Here is a 20,417-nt window from a genome sequence, read left to right on the forward strand (position 1 = left end):
TGCGGCACGAAGGGCTCTCCGGCAATCACTGGTGTTGTCCAGTCGCCCAGCCGAGGCTCGTGTGTCATTTTCAATCTCATTTTCAGCTTTCCAAAACTTCCTCTGCCTTCCCGGTCTCACAGCTATGGGTTGAGACCCTCCGACCAAAGCCCAGCCACCTGCTCGGGGGCGACCAGAGGAAACAGGTTGGATATTAGGAAGAATTTAATCTCCGACAGAGCAGCGAGGCGCTGCGCAGCTGCGCAGGGAGGTGGGGAATCACCAGGCCTGGAGGCGTTCAGAGCCGTGGGGATGCGGCACCGAGGGACGCTGGCAGCGGGCACGGCGGGGTCGGACTTGGGGATCCGAGGGCGCTTCTCCACCTCGGTGATTCCATGAGCTTTCTCCCGAGGCGGACGCCTCGCTGTTCAGTGGCACTGCACGACGCTTCAGCCTTCGGTTAGCGCTCGTCTCGACGCCGCCGACGGCTGAGGGCTGAGGGGCGGGACCGGGGCGGCCCCTGAGGCGGCGGCGGGGCTCCCGACGGCCGCGGGGGGGCGTGGCGCGCGTGCGCGGGGCGGGAGGCGCAGCCATGAGCGGCGGGGCGGGGGGTGGCGGCCGCGGCGTGTGAGGAGGGGTCGGCGGGGCCGCCTCCCTCCCCGCGGAGATGGTGCCGGGGCGCCGGGGCCCGGAGCGCGGCGGGGGGCGGCGGCGGAGGGGAGGCCGGCCCCTCTCGGCTCCGGGGGAGGCGGCTGCGGAGCCGTGCCGGCGGGGCCCGCGCCGCCATCTCCTCCGCCTCCTGCCGCCGCTCCTCCTGCTGCTGCTGCTGCCCGCCGCCGCTCGGGCCGGCTCCGCTTTCGGCTCCGGGCCTCCGGACTGGCCTCCAGCCGGCCCCGGGCCCAGTCTGAGTTTGTACCTGAGCGAGGAGGAGGTGCGGCGGCTGATCGGTGAGCGCTAGGCCCGGCGGGGGGGGGGAGGGCCGGGGGAGGGGGAGGTGTGGGTTTGGGGTCAGGATGGGGCTGAGGGCGGTGGGATGGATGGGCGGCGGGGAGCCGTGAGAGCGGGGGCTGAGCGTGGAGGAGCGAAGCCGGGGAGCCGAAAGGAGCGTCCGTGTGGCCTCGTGCCCCAAGTCGTGGGGGTTTAAGGGAGGAAAAGCAGCCTGGGATGGAGGGCCGTGGGAGGGATGAGCTGAGGCTGGGGTTTAATGAGCGAGGTGAGCGGCGTTCAGAGGGCGCGGAGGGGACCTGGTGATAATCGGGTGCGTGTGTGAAAGGAAACTTAATTTCCACTGCTGCCCCGGTTCTCGGAGGCCATTGGTGAGGTTCTCCCGTCTGGCCCGTTGCTGAAGGCTTTCGGAGCAGTTCTGTGCGTGGAGAGGTTTAAACAAAGATTTGTTTTCTGCGGGCTTTGGCTCATGGGGACTCTCGTTTTGAGACTCCATCCATCAACCCTAAACAAGGAGGTTGGTATCCCCAGCAATCGGTTTTTCAGGAGGTGGCCTATGGCTCTGTAAGCTCAAAGGCAAAATCTCCTATCAGCGTAAGGCTTCCATTGCACCAAATAGGCAAAACGTCTCCAGCGTTGCTGATGGAGTTGGGGACTCGGAGTGAATAGTGTTGTAAACATTTTGTTTCTGCTGTCATCATTTTTACATCACGAGTGCTTGCTGCCAGATGCTCTGTTGCAGTCAGAGGATAAAGAAGTCAGCCTTGCTGTTTAGCTGAGTCTCCAAACAAGTAATTAATCTTGAAACTCTAAGATCTGAGCTATCCGTTTCTAGAGTCTGAAATGTGTGTTAGCTGGGCTTGCTCAGGCTTCCTCTGGTCCACCAGTGTAATTATTCATCATTAAGTATAACATGAGGAAGACTTCTTGTTGTTTTTTTAAGCTAAATTGCAGCCCATAATCTTCCTTGTGGGCATGCATTGCTTATGTGGCTAAAGCCACTTGCTCCTCAGGTTGTCTGTACCTGTTTTATGTTGTTTAAAGTATCTGACACATAAGGATCTCTTCTGTGACCCCAGAGGCCTAGGTACACTGCAAACTGGTATGGAAACAACAGATTTCTAATCATCTGAAAGAAGTGGCAGCTTATAAGTCCTTGAAGTTCAGTTTATCTCATGTTGTTGGCATAGAAAGATTTCATCTTAGGTGTATTCCGTTCTACAAGCTGGACACAGCTGGTAGGTGCCTGTCTGTATGCCTCTCTCAGAATGAAGTCTGAAGGGACACAGATGCATGTGATGCAGCTCTTTGCACAACTGTTCTTTTTAAAGGTTCAATTTTGTAGCATCTGAAACGTGCTTACATAAAACCAAGTTTGTTGTTAAAAAGTTGCATCAATGTGTGGACTTCTGAAGTTTCTGTAGCTTCTTTTAGGAAAGCAGAGGACACCAGGACAATCATTCACAGTGGGCAGGAAAATTGCACTGCTTGTGTAAGTGAACTGTTAGCTTCAATGGAGCTGCAGTATAAACATACAAACGACATTGTTTTACCTTTTGTTTGTAAACGGACTCGATCTCTGCTACTGTGTTGCTGTGGTTAAAGGGAGAATTCTCTGAAGTGTTAATAAACCCGAGTGACGCTTGTTACAGCACATCTATCGTGTGTTTTCCGGTTTCTTCAGATTGCTCCCGTGCATCCTTAGTTCACAAGTTGATTTGGAACAAATGTAAGCATGCAGCCGTGTGTGTGCTGAATCGACCGTGCCCAGTGATACGGTGCATCCTCTGTGCAAGGCTGGAGCACCATTGGGGTCTGGTGTAAGGTGTGCTGGGATGTATCCGTGTGTGGCCAGGTTGGGGCAGTTCAGGAAAGCACTGCGGTGCTTCTGCTCTGCACAGAAGTAGAGTTCTATGTCCCATTGAAACATGGTTTTGTTTTTTGTTTAGGCTGCAGCTCTTCTGCATGCGAGGTGAAGAAATATTGGCTTCACGTTATTTGTGGCTGCTCTTTTCTGTGGAGTAGAGGCAGGGCAGATAGTATGGTTTGTAGTGAAAACTGCCTGCTACTTCCCTCTGTGTTTATGCTTATGATTTCCACTGGCAATCTGCGTGATTCTGACCATATGTCTGCCTTAGGATTAGCTGTTTTGAAATCTTTAGAACTTTACACAGAGGAGAACTGGAGAAAACTGGCTCGCCTTTTCGTGTGAGATGCATCTTTATTTTGAAGAGCTGCAGCATTCGCAGGTCCCAAAAGCAGCACTTGCTGTATGGCAGACAGATGGTCTCTGTGTCAGAAGCATCTCTTGCCGTTCCCGTGGAAAATGTTCTCAGCCATCCAAGCCATGAGTCTGTTGATGGCACTGATGAAGATGTTACAGAGCACTGCTCCCAGTTCTGACCCGAGGGACACCACTTGTCACAGATCTGCATCCAGCCGACGTACAGCTCCATGTGCGTGACAGCACCGTGTGCTGGATCGCTTTTCTCCAGTCCCTGTCTGTGATGTTAAACACTGAGGACAGATGGCGTTAGGTCAGTGATGAGTTATTCAGTGGAGGGTCTGTGTTTTATTGTGCGGCTTTCATTCAGATTTTCCTGTGAAAACCAAGTGTGTTCATCTACTGCAACGTTCCACCACCTGCAGTTTGCAGGATCCTGTGATCTAAAGGCACCTGGATCCCTGTTTTGCAAGTAGCGAACTAAGATGTAGAGAATGGGCTCAAAAATATCCATTAATAATAGCAATCCAGCTTTATTATGAGATTGACCTGATCTTTCAAAGTACATAGACAGCATTATTTAGCATTTAATGGCTGCATCTCTCCTGAACTTGAGTTTTGGCTGTGAGGCCTGGCAGTTCTGCAGCTCAGGCTTGCAGAGGACCTCAGGGGTGCTTCAGCTGTGAGGACGCTCCTTTCTGTCCCTGTAAATTAAATAAATCATAAAAAATATCATCTTTATTTTACTGACTGCACTCTTTTCAGCATTGGTCTTGTGGGTAGTATTCCTCATCACACAGCTTCTTAGCATGAATGAGATTGAAGTCCTGTGGGGGAAAATACCATGTCATCATGTTAAGCTAACTTGAGAATGTAGGAGAATCTTGGAGTCCCAAGTCCTACAACACTTGCATTGAGCAAAGTTAATATTCTTTGGCCTAGTTTCTTCTGGTTATTCATACTGAGTGTAGTGTTCTGTTTAATTTTATATTTGCTCTTGCTTAATAACAGAGTTAAATTAGTGTTGGCCTTCTCTTATGTGCTCTAAGAGTTCATTTGAAACCAGCGTGCAGTTTGCTAAAGTGAGGTGTCTAGCTAAATGAAGTGCAAAACTGATGCAAGAGCTGTTGTAGCAGAGGGTTGTTTGCTCATTTCTTAGTCATGCTGCTGTGTTCCAGCCATTTAGCTTTGTTTTTCCACGAACTCAGTAACTGAGATTGGAAGGGACCTCCAAATATTTCCTCATCCTGCCCATTGCTCAGACAGAGCTGGTGCCCAACATCATGTCCAGAAGCTTCTGCTCCAAGGAGAAGACTCCACAGCTTCTGGGTGACCTGTGCCACCTGCACAATCCAGAATTGCTTCCTGAAGTCCAGAGGGAACCTCCTGCATTTGGGTTTGTGCCTACTGCCTTGTTCTGTGTTGGGCACTGCTGAGCAGAGCCTGACTGTGTCCTTGTTGCAGGGTCTGATGGCCATGGCTGTGCTCCCACTAAGCCTCTCTCCAGGCTGAGCAGCCCCAGTTCTCTTTTCCTCTCCTTACAGGCCTCCTTGCTGCAGGCCCTTCAGCATCTTCTCTTTGCTGAATTCCCTCAGGTAGCTTCATTTCTTGTTGCAGACAGCTTGCTTAATGGTACTGTTTTGCAGAATTCATTGCCAAAGTGCTTTGTGGCATTTGCACTGCATTTGTAGCGACTGGAGAACCTCTTGTCTCTGTCCATTACCTGGTTAGTTGTCATGAAAGGGACCTGGAAGGCAGGGTGCTACAATATACCGGATGTAAAGCCCCTCAATCTAATGACAGTCTGTGACTGATGCTTCTGGGATGGTTTTTTAGTGCTGTAGGTGAAACAGAGGGATTGAGGCAGGCAGGACTTTGTGAGGATGCATGCAGCTCCATCTGGTCTCTTGCAGGCTGCAGCAGGTTGTGACAAGTTGCTTGCATCGCGAAGTTGAGCAATCTGTTTTCGGTTTGGAGCCTTTCAGTGTGCCTGGTTGCTTGTCCATCTGATTTACTGAGCACCACAGTTCATGTCAATATTGTTTTGAGGTTTATGAGAACAAGCTGCATTTTGGAGTTCCTCTGCCTTTTTTCCGTTCGGTTACCTCGCTTTTAATTTACACAATTCAAATTGTGTTTGGAGAGCTTCAGAGATGTGTGCAGTCATATAAACCCCTATTTGTAATGTTTATAAACCAGCAGAAGAATCTGTTTCCAGCAGCTTCCAGTAGGCTGTAGAGGCAGCCCCTGCCCTGGGTGAGGATTGCTTTGAAATCCTTTCTTTTCCGTGGGACTGCTGTGATGAAGGAGGTCCAGGAAATCCTGGAGTTCTTGCAGTTGATCTGTGCAGCAGTGCTGAGGTGGAGAGTGGATGTCTGAGGTCGATTGTATCATGCCAGCTTGCGTGATGGAATGTAGAAATGCTGGGGGCTCGGTCCAGGTCCTTCCCAATAGAGGAGGCATTTGCTTTTGATGGCTGCCCCGTGTGGAGGGATGCTACTGGCAGCTGGGGCTGGGCTTCCTCACGCTGCTACCTGTGCACAGCCCTGGGAGGAAGCAGCCATTTTGGCTCCTGCGAGGCCAAGGTCTGCCTGGTGATAAACGTCTGTGGTTCCTGTAACTTTCACGTCAGGCACTTGGAAGCAGTCTGACCTCTGAGGCTGAAGGCTGGCCTCCCAGGAGAACGAAATCCCGGAGCTGCGTTTCTCATGATGTGGTTTTATGCACACGTTCTGTTCTGTTTGGCAGCATCTTATTTTATCATCAGGGATCATTCGGCCTCTTTGAGCAGGTGTTCTCCCTCTGGTTCCTTGGCAGAATTGGGAACAAGGAGGAGGAAGTGAAGGTAGAGAGCTCCCTGCATGCATGAGAAAAGCCAGCTAAAAGGGCTGACAGTGCTGGGAGCAAGGCAAGGACTGAAGCTGCTGTTAAACATCAGCTGGGAAGGGGGCGAATATAGGAAGTAAGGATCATTTTCACAGATGGGGGGAAAAAAGATCCCTGGACGGCATTGTGCTGTGACTGAGAGCTGCAGAGGTGGCTGTGCTGTGCCCACTTGTAAGTAGGTGCTGCAAAAGATCAGATACTTAGGAAAGTGGTGAGTGAGATTTGCTACTTTATTTATTTTTCTTCCCCTTTCTGCTGCTTGGAGTTGTTTTGATGCTGGAGGAACTGAATTAGTGGTTGAATTTCATCTATTCAGAGCTCTAGCAGGAGAGGATTTCTTGACGACTGATTCCTACCTGAACATCCTAGTGAAACATCATGGGAGTTGCCACCATTCCTGCAGTTGCCTTTAGTTAGAGACTATTCCTTTAGTGACTGAGCGTGCGCTGCTGAAGTTGTTCTTCAGGTCCCAGCTGCAGAGGCTGAAGTGCTTTTAATCAGATGTGCCTCATGAATTGTGGTTGTTTTTCTTCTTTCTTTCTCCATGCTTTCCTGAATGGCTGCAGTACCAGCAGATCCCACGTAAGAATGAATGCTGACACTCTCTGCAAACGCCTTGTGGCAGTACAAAGGGTGCAGTGGTAGAGGCTTCAAACGCATTATTTCTCTTCCATCTCTGCCTTTGTCCTTCCTTCAAGCGGATAACTCACATATTTGCACTGACTGCTTTGGAGATCTGGGAGCAGAAGCAACAGCATGAAACTAATGCGATGCTTTAGAATTTCGCTGCCTCTTAACTGGGTGTTGAATAGCTGTAATTAAATTAACCAGTATATTGATTTCACTGTGCTGCTTGGGAAAGATCAGGGCAGCAATGCAAGCGCTGGAGCTGCTGTTAACTGGCTTGGAAAGCTGCAGCCACGCAGCACACGTAATGCCAGCAGGAGTGATGGTGAGGCTGAACAGACTGATAAGCAAAAAAAATCCTCTGACATCTGATTTGGCCTTTATGAAGTTAATTGATGGCCTGGTAGAGTAACTGCTAATAGAATGAAAGCAGCGTTAATGGGTAGTTGTTCCTGAAGTTCTCGTGCCTGTGGCTGCTGGCAGGGCCACTGCTCAGCAGGTGGCTCACGCTGCTACGCTGCCCTGCTTTTCCTGCAGAGGTAACTGGGTCAGTGCACGGGTTGATTGCTGTAACTGAAAATAGAAGTTGCAAGTGGCACAACTTCTGTGGGTAGAGGATGCTGAAATATTGCGGGTATGCACTCTGTGTGAGTCCAAATGACTTCTAGCATACCCTGGCCAGGTAATTATGCTTTGGCTGGGAGTATTACAGCAATTCAGTCCAAAGAGATGTGCAATACTAGGGAATGTTTTATTTGAAGTGGTCGTTTCAGGGTGTGCTCTGTCATGCAACAGCAATTCGTGTGGATGAGGCTTTTCTGGTTGTGCTCTAGTCTGAACTTTTACTTCTAATCCAAAAAGAGCAATTTAAACACGAGCAGCTTGATGTCACAAAATGATATGTGGGACATTTACCATTGCTCACAAGTTATTTTATTAGATAAATATACCAGGCTCCTACCACGTGCTAAAAATGAAGCTGTGTATTGTTTAAAAGCTTAATGCAAACTTAAGGGGAGCTCTGTTCACTTCTGTCACCTCCATCCCTGTGTCTGCACATCTCTATGCCCAGCCATTCCATTTGCCCTTGCCTGCTCGTTATGACACTGGCAATTAATGCCTTTTGGCGTGGGCGGAGTTAATAATTGCCGACTTTCTCATGAGTCATAGAATGGTTGGGGTTGGAAGGGACCTTTGCAGATCATCAAGTCCTGCTTGCTCTCACCTCAGCCTCCTGAAGGAGTGATATTTGCTTCCTGCCAGGTGCCTGCCCTGTGACTTCCACACATGCCTTGCAGTGAGAAAAACCTCGTATGCCAGCAATGTTGAACTTGCAAATTGAGCATCGTTAAAGCGAATTGCATCAGTGAGGTGAAACTGGCAGAAGTGAGGTGCGCCATGGGTGGCAGTCAGTGAAGAGTTGTGAGGATTTAATGAGAGCTCTCAGCTGGGAGCTTCTCTTTCTGTTTGCTAGCTGCTTCCTGCTAAGATTGCCTGCTATGGAATCTTGGTTGGTTTGCAAGAATGCAGACATTGCCTTGAAGTTATGTTGAGTATTTCCTCAGATTGAAAGCCTTGCATATTGTGTTCCATCTCCTGCTGGCCAAAAGTGAACTCTGCATAGGTGTAGCAGCCCTCAGTGTGAATAGACAAAGTCTGCGTGCTCTGTGGCTGCCAGAGTGGGGTGAGCTTACAAATTAACCGTGCTATTGGCAGGGAGGTGTACAGCTCCAGTGGAACAGGAGCAACCCCCAGGTGCTGTGTCTTAGGAGAAGGGCTGTGACAGTCAGGGAGGGAAAGTCTCTAAGTAGAGGTAGAAAGTGTATTCATGAGCACTGATGGATTCTGCCTGGTGATTTGTCTTTCCAGCTTGCCACTGCACAGGGTCTCTTGACTTTCTGTAGCATCTGGGTGAGGAATATTAAAGGCCACTTCTACCTCATTTCCACAATATGTAAGATTTCACTCTTTTCTTCTCTCTGCTGCTCATCTTTTCCAGAGACTCACGACTTGCAAGATGCTTAAAAGCAAATATTTTGGCTTGAATTCCCAACGGACATCCATATCTGGCAGGCTGTAACACTGTGGAGAAATACAAATGCAATAGGAGATCATCTATTGCTTGCTTTAGTAAAGGAAAGCCTGCTTTTGATGGTGGATGCATTGGATATGTACAAATAGGATGTAAGAAACGACTATTTTCAGATCCTCAGTGTTAAATTTAAAGTAATTTTGTGTTTTCTAAATGAAATTACTCATGTGGAGTTTGTCTTTGATTTTCTCTTTTTTTTTTTTTTAAATCTCCCAGTTGGGTTTTCAGTCTTGTTTGTGCTGATTGCTGAATGGATCTAATTAAATACATTCAAATTAGGAATAGCTGCTCTGGGAAAACATATTCTTTCCCTGCTGAAGAGGCTTCTGTATCCAAAAGCTGATTTCAGTTCTTCAGCTGTGTTTTCTTGTGCTTATCCCGATGTCTTGAAGTATCACAAGTCTTTGAGCACCTACTTGTTGAACCCCTTGCAAAGGAAGGGAGGCCCTGGCAAAGCTTTGGTCATAATGTTGATATTTCAGATTTCTGACACATTTTTCATAAGGAGGAAATGGGGAAAGAGGATGAAAGCACACATTCTTTCTTCAGTGAGGTAAAATGTTCACTGCTGGGAGAAGCCTTTGTTTTTAAGGGATTTGTTGCACGGCCCAGGCTAGTGGATGATGATGAAGGGGTGTCACAGCCTGACGGTTGTGTGCTGTGTGTCCCACAGCATCAGCCTCTGCTCTGGCCAGGGGTGTAACCCAGTGAGATGCTCAAGAACAGAGCCGTCGTCCTCTGAAACCCATAAAGCTCAGAACAAACGCAGTGTTTATACAGAACTAGTGAGCTGTTTAAGCATGTATCCCTTTTCAATTAATTTATTTCAGTGGCTGTGAGTCAGTAGCAGGGGCGGCTGGCTTTGTGATGGCTGCAGAGGTTTGACATGACACTGCAGTGATTTCTCAGCTGTTTATATACTCTGTAAAAATTACAGACTAGCATGTAAGGCAGCTGGCATTCATTTCAGTCACTTGTGTACACAGACAGCAATCTAGCAGAGGCAGACAGGTGGGAGGGCCAATGATGTCAGCTGCTCTTACCCAGATTGCTCTTAATGAAATACTACTTGTTGCAATACCAGCGCTGAGCTCATTGCAGTCTCACCTAACTCTTGCTTTGCGTGCTCACTTTGAAAGCCCTCGTGTTTGAGGCAGGATCTGTCAGAACCGCCCTGTGATGATCTGAAGTCTGTTGTTTGGGGTTTTATCCTAAAAGCTGTCGTCGTCTTTGAGAAAAGCATGCTTCTACTAGGGCGTGTTGTGGGACAGCTTTGCTCTGTAAGAATAAACTCTGCTTTTTCCCATGCTGAAAGAGGCAAACTTCTTTTGTATGTCGTGCTTTAAAAAAAAAAAGGGGGTGGGGGGGCGGACTTGAAGCTAGACTGCTTTTGCACAAGGGCACTTGAAAAGAAGTGTTTTGTTAGGCTGCTAGACTGACATGATCCAATTTTGTCAGAACACAAGGGCTGCCCGGCATCTTTTGCATTTGGGAAGGAAAATCGGCCTCTCCCCTTCCTTTCTGAGCTTCTTCAGATGTTTTGTTATGTTAAACAGCGCAAAGAATGACACTTTCTCTGTGGTGCTGCTTAAATTCACCTTTTTGTTTGTGCTTGTTGGGAAAATTTTTTCTCAAATAGGCTTGCTGGATTCCAAAAAGAGACAGAGGAGAGTCTTCAGCTTTTCTTTATTCGAATAAAAGGAGTCTGCCGGGGCATTTCCCTGTAGGGTCTCTCAGTTTATCCCTGTCTCCTGACTGCGTTGTCCCTTCCTTTTCCTCACTGGCTGAAGCCCCCGGAGGTTACAGGCATCCCAATCCACCCAACACATGTGCAACCCCCCTTCACATCATGCATCGCATGTGTAATTAACTCCAACTTTATGCCACCCGGGCCTAATATTAATTAGCCTATTAAGCCTGAGCAGTGAGTCCAAAGTTCATAAGTTCAAGTTGTCCATCAGCCTTTGTAGCTGAAGCCTGTTGTGGTGGGACTTTACGAAGTCAGTACAAGCAGAGAGGGTTTTGCAAGGCTCTGCACAACTTATCTGCAAGGACACCTTGTTGGCAAGCCTCTTTTAGTTCATTCTCCACTTTAGTTTATTCTTTCGGGCTTGTGGAAGATGTGGAAGTTAATGAGATGTATGGGTTGCCCGGCTAAAAGGGAATCTGTTTTGCCTTGAAAGGAAAGCATTGGCTTTGCAGCTCATAGGAGCTGGTGAGGGTTCATCAAGTCTGAGTAATGAGAAACTGGATCGGTTGGTGCTGTGCACTCTGCAGATGGGCTGATTTAAGGATGCTTGGCGAAGCACGCTGCAGCTGATGTTTTACCATTGCTCATTGATTGCCAATATTCTGCTTAAACCGATAGAAGCACTTGCTCTGCAGTTTGTAACATAACAGTTTTTGCTATTTCTTTAAAATTCTTCTCCTTTATGTTTTACTACTTGGACTGGAAAATCATTACTGAAGAACTTCCCAGTTTCTTCATTTCTTTGTAATGCATCTGTTTACTCCTTCTGAAGCTGCCTGTTTTCTCCGTGTATCACTCTATGATACATAAAATATTACATACCCATTTGGATTTGTTCCAGGAGTTCCTGGTGTATTTGTCCTACTTGGATTGCCAGGTGGAGGAAGTGTTTAAATTCTTAGGAAGAACCAGACACCTTGCAGAATAACCCTTATTTTTCCCAAGTGTTACCAGCCAGTGTGATTGCAGGGAGCATTATACATTCATGAACTCTGAGATGCTTGGAAAACTGATCTTGTTTCTGCTGTTCCTCAGCAGCCTGCTCCCTAGGCTGCTTCTGTCTTAGACTGCTGTTGCATTTGAAAGAGATGCAACCTTTTTTTAGTATGTACAGGCTTAGGCTCTGTATTGATTTTGACTTGCTGAATTTGATGCTGTCAGTTGAAGCTGCCTCTTTTAAAGTGTGCTCTTAGGGGGCTCAAAACCAAACCCTGTGCTATCTGGGTAAGGTCACAGTAGCATTTTGGCATAAGCACTAAGTGCTGCTGTAGGCTTGCCTTCCACTTGGGATTCTCCTGAGTATCTTCGCTAGTTCAAGGCGTTAAATAGACTGAGAAGTATTCCTCCACTTTCCATTTATTCATATATTTATTTATTCTCCATTAGCTTTTTGCCAGCTTTACTCCCTCCACTTGGCTTGCTGAAGGTTTGAATAAGTAACTTTGCGAAGCAGAAGTGAATATGAGTGTCTGAAGAAAAAGTGAAATAGTTCAGAACTGCCTTCATTCTGTAATTAGACTTCAACTGTCATGGTAATGGAGCCTGGAGTGTTTCCTGCAGACTCTGAATCAATTTATGTTGGCTCTGGACAGAGTTAATCAGTCTGGAAATGTAAGTAGTGAGGCCAGTGCAGTTCCTTTCTGTGGAAGAGGGTTTGTAGCTAACAGGAACAAGACTCCTGATGGGGGAGCAGTTCCCAGGTCAACCTGTTTGACCCTCTGAGGCTGATCATTGTCCTCCTAATTGGAAATCTGTGGAAAGAAAACCACAGAATGGCCTGGGTTGCAAAGGACCACAATGCTCATCCAGTTCCAACCCCCTGCTGTGTGCAGGTCACCAACCAGCAGCCCAGGCTGCCCAGAGCCACATCCAGCTTGGCCTTGAATGCCTGCAGGGATGGGGCATCCACAGCCTCCTTGGGCAGCCTGTTCCAAGAAAGGTGCTGGTTGGGTGATGAGAACAGTGTGCTACCAGACAATGTTTCAGTTGCTGGTGCAGTGAGGGGAAAAAGCACCGCAGAGTACTGAAGCACTGACGTTGCCAAAATTTGTACCTGTGGATTTCAGGGTTTGGGAGTGAATTTATCTGTGTTCATAGACAAAAAGTCCTGTGAGAGCTGTTGAAAGATGCTGTCTGTTATCTTAGCTGGGGAAGTTCATGATCTGCAAACACCAGAAGCTAGGAGGATCTACTGTAAAACGCCACAACGTGTTTGCTTTGGTCTTAAATTCTTTCCCAGGCATCTTCATTTAGCTCCTGATGAAGGCAAGGTGCTGAGCCAAGTAGATTTGTGTTGGTTTTCTTTTTTTAAGAGTTAAGAGCTGTGCTGGAAAATCTCTTAAATTATTTTTATGTGCCAGTATTTTAATTGAAGCATAATTTTTTGAAGCAATAAAACCTGACATTCTCACGCTGCCCTTACATAATGCTGTTCAGAATCATGTAATTAACATCCCTTGTTAGTATCTAGCTTTTTATGGAAGTACAGGCATTAAAATACTGGTGGTCTGTGTAAATCAAATTACTCAATATTGTAGCATGCTGCTTCTATTAAAGCTTAATGATTTGATTGATCTTCTCTAGGGCAATTTGTTTCTGTATGCCTTCAGATACTGCTGCATATGAAGCTACCAAGCATAAATACCTTCAGCCTTTTGTCCTAATGGCAATTTTATTGCTGTGCACTGCTCATCTTCTCTGAATGGTTTCTCTATAAAAGTTATATTAAATCCAGAACTGTCCCCTTGAAAATCTCACAGTGTTGGAAGCTTGAACCTCTGGTCATTGATGAGACCCTTCATCAAACAGGAGAACGTGGTTTTATTTCCAGAGCAGTTTCACTGTTCCACTTTCACTGTTTCCCCTGCCCATCCTTCTGCCCTGTGACTTATTCCAATAACTTGTGCATACTGAGCTTCTGACAGGCTTCGTTTTGTTGATGCCTGTGCATTTTCCCATCTTGTTCAGATCCACTGGCAAGAGTCTGGTACCTGCGAGCTCTTCTGCATACACCCTTCCGTGTGTCCACATCTGATGCAGATTTAGTGCACAGTAATAATTAGCATAGAGTAGTAATTGCCCACATAATAATTACCAGGGCAAGTTGTTTTGAAAGCTGTCTTTTGAGAGGTTGTCAGAGTTTTTATGTTGGTTCTGTGTGTGTGTGTGTGTGTGTGTGTGTGTGTGTGTGTGTGTGTGTGTTTTCCCCCTGCTCTGATTCCTTCCCATTCGTTCTTCAGTGGAAAAATGGACACACTGGAGAAGTGTAACCTTGATTTAGATATATTTTTAATACCAGCTCAGTCTGACTAGTCAGCACTTAGGGAACGACATGCATCTTTTCCTGTTCAGGATCTTGTTTCAGTGCGCGTGTCCCTGGCTTGCCCTGTTCTGTTGGTGCGTTTTGTACATCCAGTCTTTGGGGTTCTCAGCCCTTCCCCCCCACCCCATATCTGTGATTGTATGCTCTTGGGTTGCTGATGTTTCAGGACATTAATGAGCCAGCAGGGAATAAAAGGAAGAATATCTTGGCTGCAGCTTTGTCTTGTGAAAGCGAGGTGGATTAAACCAAGTGTTGGAATAAGAGAGCGCTCAGCACTTTGCACTGACATGCACCTAGTCATTGCACAGAGCCAAACTCTCTCAGGCTAGTTTTCTTTTCAAATGCAGCATATCTGTGAAGGCTTTTCCAGTTTTCTTGACCATCCAGCCATAGTAAAAACAGCTCCGTTATTGATGTTCTCAGTTGCACCAGTGATATTTCAGTTGAACTCCGTGCTGGGTGGCTCATGGCTGAAGCCTGCACCTGTGTCTGGTTTGCCCAGCACTCTCGTGCTGTATCGTGTATCCTGTGCTGGTTAGTGTTTAGTGAAAGCAGTGTATGAAATGAGACAAAATGGCATTGATTACAAATACAGTACAGTTTTATCCTGAGTATACAGAGCCTAAAGTAATTTTACAGTGGCAGGGAAATGGGGCTAATATGTAGTGACTGCTTTACTACAAATTGCTGATAATACCCAGGGCAAGCTTTTGAGACCTGTCTTGTGTTCACTGCATCCCTGTGCAGCAAACAGTAATGACAGCTTAAGTAATGGTAATATCAGAGTGTGCATCTTAAAGTACCTTGTTACTCTTCTTTAAATAGTTCTGTGGGTCTTTCAGTTCTGTAGGTGTGCTGAGAAGTTCAGAAAGCAAATTGTAAATACTAAATATTAGTATTATAGAATCACAGAATCACCAAGGTTGGAAAAGACCTAAAAGCTTATCCAGTCCAACCATTCACCTGTTCCCAATAGCTCCCACTAAACCATGTCCCTCAACACAACATCCAGCCTTTCCTTGAACACCCCCAGGCTCGGTGACTCCACCACCTCCCTGGGCATCCATTGCAGTGCCTGACCACCCTTTCTGAACAGTAATACTTCCTCATGTCCAGCCTGAATCTCCCCTGCCGTAGCTTGAAGCCATTCCCTCTGGTCCTATCACTTTTGTGTACAAATGCAATTTCTCTCATTATGTGCTTTGTGTTCTGATCTAATTACCTTGAAATTGATTTCATAGTGCATATGTGTTTCTTGGCCTGAGTGATTTGAAGAGCAATCAAGAAATGAGCTATTCCAGAGGAACTGACTGCAATTAAAGAGCTGATAATCCATAGCAGCTTACTTTGAGGGTACATGGCTGTAAATAAGAGGAGGTTGGATGCATGATTCCCAGTGATAGGCAGGTTTGTTTGTAAGAGTCTGTCGTGCCTCTTTTGGAAGTAACGAACCCCATGAAATGTCTTGTTTTCTTCCATCACATTCCAACTTCTACCTGTTTATTAGGGTGTAAGGCTGTTGCTTTCCCAGGAGCTTGGAGCACAGTGCTGATGTGTGAGCACTGATTTCCAAGCCTGCAATTGAATTTTTGGACTCGAGGAAGTATTTGCTGTAAGATTCAAATAAGAAGTGGAGCTGGTGGTGCTGAGAGTTCTGTTCTGGCATGTTACTGCTGGTTCTCTCCTGCCTTACTCGTTCTCCTCCTGTTCTTATTACAGGACTGGATGCAGAGTTATCTTACGTGAGGAATGATGTTGTCAATCATTATGCATTGTCCTTCAATCTCCTAATTCCCAGCGAAACCAACAATCTTCACTTCAGTTGGCATGCTAAATCCAAGGTAAGCAGGCAAAGCTTCTGCACTGCAGTGCATGGTCTGTGTTGCTTGGTGATCAGCTGCTGTTATAATTGTTGTTTTTTTTTTGTGGACAATAATACATGATAGGTGCAAAAGATATTATGTATTGTTTTAGCTACTTTTTTGTTTATTTGATTGCAGAAAATAAATTGTTACATATTGGAACTGTCCCTTTCTTGTTTCAGAAAGGTTAAAAGCTTCTTCTGAAGCACTCAATTTCTTTTGTAAGAATAAATAAAGCTACTGCCTGTGTCATCTCTTCTGGTGGTGAACTGAATGCACGGAAGCAGCAGCCATGAACCGAGGCCTCAGCCTTTGGAAATCGAATGTAGAATAGTTGTATTTTAGAGTTTCCTAAAAGCATACTCCTGGAGATGAGGAGAATCTATAAAATTAGCATCTAGTATGTCATTATTGAGCCTCAATTAAATGGAAGGGGCTTTTTATTTCAGTTAATTACTGTAGTTGGAGCATACAGCAACAGCTGTCATAAAGATTGCGTATGCTTTTACCTTGTGAAGGCTTTCCATTTACTTCATTTATTTTTGTAGGTGAAATGATCTGTTTAGTCTCTGCCAGACCTTTTTTATTTTTTTAAACCTGAGCAATGATTATTCTTCTGTTCTTAAACAGGAATGACTGAAATAAAAACAGTAATGTTTAATAACTTCACTGATGCAATTTCTAACGATTCCATCTGCCAGTGTTCTTGCTGAGGTGTAGCTTCTTACAGGATACGAATTTTGACCCATGAAAGCTATTGCATATAATGTCCTTCTGCTTCATACCACGTTCCATTTTCACAGGCAGTCAGTTGCTGTTCGAACAGGACCTCTGGGGGAGTTTCCTCATCGTTACAAGTTCAGCTGGGAGCTACAAGCATTGCTCTCCCTGCCCTGAGCCTCCTTGTCACTGCCTGTGAATTTGGAATAGGATTTTTACAGGATCGCTTTCTAATTGATGTTGAAGGGACCTCTGAAAGTCCTTTGGGTTCCTCCTCTGCTCAGTCAGGGCCACCCAAAGCTGAGTGCCCAGGACCACGTTCAGAAGCTTTTGAACATTGAGGAGGAGACCCCTCCCAACCTCTCTGGACACCCTGTGCCAGTGCTATATCACCATGTAGCACAGAAGTGTTTCCTGGTGTTGCAGTTTGTGCTCTGTGCCTTTTGTGCTGTCACTGGGCACTGCTGAGGAGAGCCTAGCTCTGTTCTCGTTGTACCCTACCTGCAGGTATTTATGGACATAGATGAGATCCCCCTGAGCCTCCTCTTCTTTAGGCTGAGGAACCTCAGCTCCTCAGTCTCTGCTCACAGGAGAGGTACTCCAGGCCCTTTAGCACCTTACTGGCTCTGCATTGGACTTTTTCCAGTATGCCCAGGTCTCTCTTGTTCTGAGCCTCCCAGTACAAGCTGTGGTACTCCAGGTGCAGTCTCACCAGTGCTGGGCAGTGTGAAAAGATCACCTTTTTTTTTGACCTACTGGTATACTTTGCCTAATGCAGCCAAGAATACCATCAACCTTGCTAGAACATCAATCAGCAGTGTGCATCTTGGTGTCTACCAAGACTCTTAGGCCCTTCAATTCCAGGCTGCTTCCCAGCTGGGTGTCCTCAGAATGCCCTGGTGCTTGGGGTTGTTGCGATTCCCTTCCTTCCCCTTCCCCAAAAATAAGATATGGGATTTTATTTATTCTTATTTTGAGGAAAAAGTATCAAACAGTCTATAGCATTTCTTCTTACTGCTTTGAAGATTTCTTATGTGTCTCCCATCTCCCAACTGTTGTTACAGGTTGAGTATAAACTGGGATTTCAGGTAGATAATCCCATGGCTATGGCTATGCCCCAGGCCAACATTTCCTTACAAGGAGAAGTTCCTCGCACCCTCTCAGGTAAATGTTAACCCCACACCTCCTGTAGAGCTGGTACCGATAGCATGAGCTTTCTAACCCTTTTCTGTTAAACATTATATGCTTACAAGTCTTCTGCAACAGTTACAACGTTGCTGAAAGAGTATTAGGCACTGTGACTGCTGGTGTGAGAGAAATGTCTTTCCCTTTGTTTAGGGGAGGATAGAGATCTGCTTCAAGAGGAAACATGACACACACAAGCTTCCTATTCCCTTTCAACAATAGTAATTAGCAGTTGCATGAACTTTAAAGTCCGTGCCTTTGAATTTTGCTAGCCTACAGTTACCTAATGTCAAGATGTAGGGAGCTATTAACATGTGAAAGCTTTTAGGTAAGTTTAAAACTGAGAAAACTGTTTGAGTGCGTAGTAGGTCTTCTGTGCAGAGTTTTTAATAGAAAGTGTTGCAGGAGGTGTGCAGATGATCAGGGCTCCTTGCTGACTCAGTGACAGTTCCTCACTGCCTTGTGCTTTGTGGGAATAAAGTATTTATTTTGATGTTGGCTTTGTACCACTTCTTTGTGGAGGCAGACACCAGGGAATCAGACTTGTTGTGTCTGCTCTGCTGGCATCAATAATTCTGGTATGTAAGCTAGAAAATAAGTACTGTCAGATTAGTTCAAGCTCAGATTGCAGTCAGACTTGCACAGACTGAAATATTCAAACTTAACTATTGTGGAAGAAGCTAACTTTCATACTGGCTGAAAAAGCAATGAGGAAAATGGAATTTTCTGGTTTGGGGTGATGAGTTTTCTGTTGTGAGAGGGCTTCAGCTCTGGAGTTAGTGGATGGCTAGTGGTCACAGTGAAAACTGTGAACTGTAGTATGACACAATTAAATTTATTGAAAAATACACCCTTTAGGCTTTTGTGATTGTCACATGATGTCTGAGATGTGCTCAAATGTGACTGTGCTGTCTGTTTGTTGTCTGTTTGCAGTGTTTCGTGTTGAACTCTCCTGCACTGGCAGACTCGACTCCGAGGTCACAATATTAATGCAGCTCAACTTGACAATAAACTCATCCAAAAACATCACAGTTTTAAATTTCAAACGAAGGAAAATGTGCTACAAAAGTAAGGCACTGTTTCAAGTACTAAGCAGTTTTTAGATAGATAAAGGGAATAGGAAGGATTAAGGACACAAGTAGCAATCCACAAGAGTGGATTACAGAGGGAATGGTAATAATTCAGCTTCCAGACAAAAAATGTGGACTGTTGGAAGAAGAATAAGGTGATGAAGGAATGAATTGCTCAAGTATTGTGCTGCATTGAGTCCACCAAATGTCCAGGGATGCACATATGCAAAATGTGTGTGAAGGTGTGGCTTTTCAGCACATCACACTCATGCTCCTTGGCATTCATGTTGTGAGAAAATTATCCTTAATTCAGAACATATTTCTTTATAGAGTAAGTGGAGGCCTTTCTGATCCTATTTTAAGGATAGGAATTCTTCACTTTGTGATTTCTTAGGTGCTTTTTCAGGTGTTCTAAGTGGAGGAAGTCTTGTCTCTTTATACATTCCTGCTTTTCTGAGCTGCTGAATGAGCTCAGGGGATTTCCATAAGCACTACATTGTTATCAGGCTGCGTGAAATAGAGCCACTTCCTCAATTACTCAGAAATAATTCTAACAAAGATCACGTTTCTGTGGGTTCATAATCATGTCAATAACTTTTTTTGACAGTTGTGTGTTGAGTGGTGTAGAGCATCTGGGGATTTCTAATTTAATTTAGTGTGTAAGGTAGCACGATGTGGGAACTTGCTAGTGGTTTTGCTCAAGGCATTCCTAATAAGTGCTTGGAAGGTTCAAAAAAGAAGCAAAATTCTCAGATCTTTCTTTTTCTGGCTTCCTTTTTTTTGTGAAGTTGATCAAACTGCAGTAGCTCCCTAAGGAGTCTGCAGGGGCTGTGCTGGGGAGGAGGTGGCTGTTTGCAGCTGGGAGCATGAATGAGGATGTGGGTCTGGGTCTTTGCACTCACAGAAATCCATTACTTTGCCTCAGGTCTATGTGGAACCTCAGTGAGTTCATCTGAAGCGATCTCTGCAGCCTGCTTTCCCTTGATTTGCACTTGCCATTATTAGAGTGCCCAATAATGAGCTTAATGAAGACTCATCCCCTTCCCAAAGAACCGTTTTCATACAAGTAGCCAAGCGTGTCCATGTGGCTTTTGTTCTTTTTTTCAATAAATAAATAGACATTTCCTTTGTCATTCTTCAGTTTTAAAACACTCATGATTGCAGCATCAGCTGAGAAGGCAAGGTGCCCAGGGCTGCACCCCTTAATTTCTACATAGATAAGTTGTGTTAAAATCTGAGTAATATTCACTGAACATTCAATCAATAAAATAATTGTTATCCTGTAGGATATTTGTATTGTATCCTGTAGGAGCTGATTCTATGGGGTTTTTGTTTAGTGTACAGACATACAGTCATTCTGTTCCTGTCTTTTCTACTCTGCTGCTTTGCACTTTCTTGGACAAACAGAAGGGTAAGTAGATCCAGTGGGTTCAAACATAGCCTCAGTGGACACATGTTAGTGGTGAAATACCTGACCCGTGTGTCTTGAAGCAGTGTGATTTATTTTTTTTTAATTACTACTATACAGTGGTTAGGCATTTTAAAATGGAAATCTGGAGGTAACTGTAGTCATTAAGTCAGCTTGTCTGTTTGGAAAAGCAGATTTGTTTTTCCTGAAATGAGGCAATTGATTTCCTTTGAAGGACTGCAGTAATACATGTTTATTAAGCTTAATGGCTTTCTCTCATCTGTTTAGAGCTTGAACCAGAGGTAAAATCTCCAACATCTGACAAAAACAGCAGCAAGGCTATCTGT

At 45.5% G+C, this 20,417-nt stretch overlaps 1 protein-coding gene across 1 annotated transcript in view; it reads left to right on the forward strand.

Annotated features, from left to right (window-relative positions):
- Positions 1 to 646: 646 nt before the first annotated feature.
- The window catches only part of RYK (receptor like tyrosine kinase), a gene marked incomplete at both ends in the record, with an annotated part of 49,934 nt that continues 30,163 nt past the window's right edge, over positions 647 to 20,417 (forward strand). The window contains 5 exons of the mRNA XM_079539593.1: positions 647 to 926; positions 15,545 to 15,666; positions 17,472 to 17,571; positions 18,526 to 18,660; positions 20,359 to 20,415. Of these exons, the coding sequence (XP_079395719.1) occupies positions 647 to 926; positions 15,545 to 15,666; positions 17,472 to 17,571; positions 18,526 to 18,660; positions 20,359 to 20,415 (694 nt within the window). The remainder of the gene's footprint in view (positions 927 to 15,544; positions 15,667 to 17,471; positions 17,572 to 18,525; positions 18,661 to 20,358; positions 20,416 to 20,417) is intronic.

Source organism: Tetrao urogallus (genome assembly GCF_951394365.1).
Source record: "Tetrao urogallus genome assembly, chromosome: 9".
Taxonomy (NCBI): Eukaryota; Metazoa; Chordata; class Aves; order Galliformes; family Phasianidae; genus Tetrao; species Tetrao urogallus.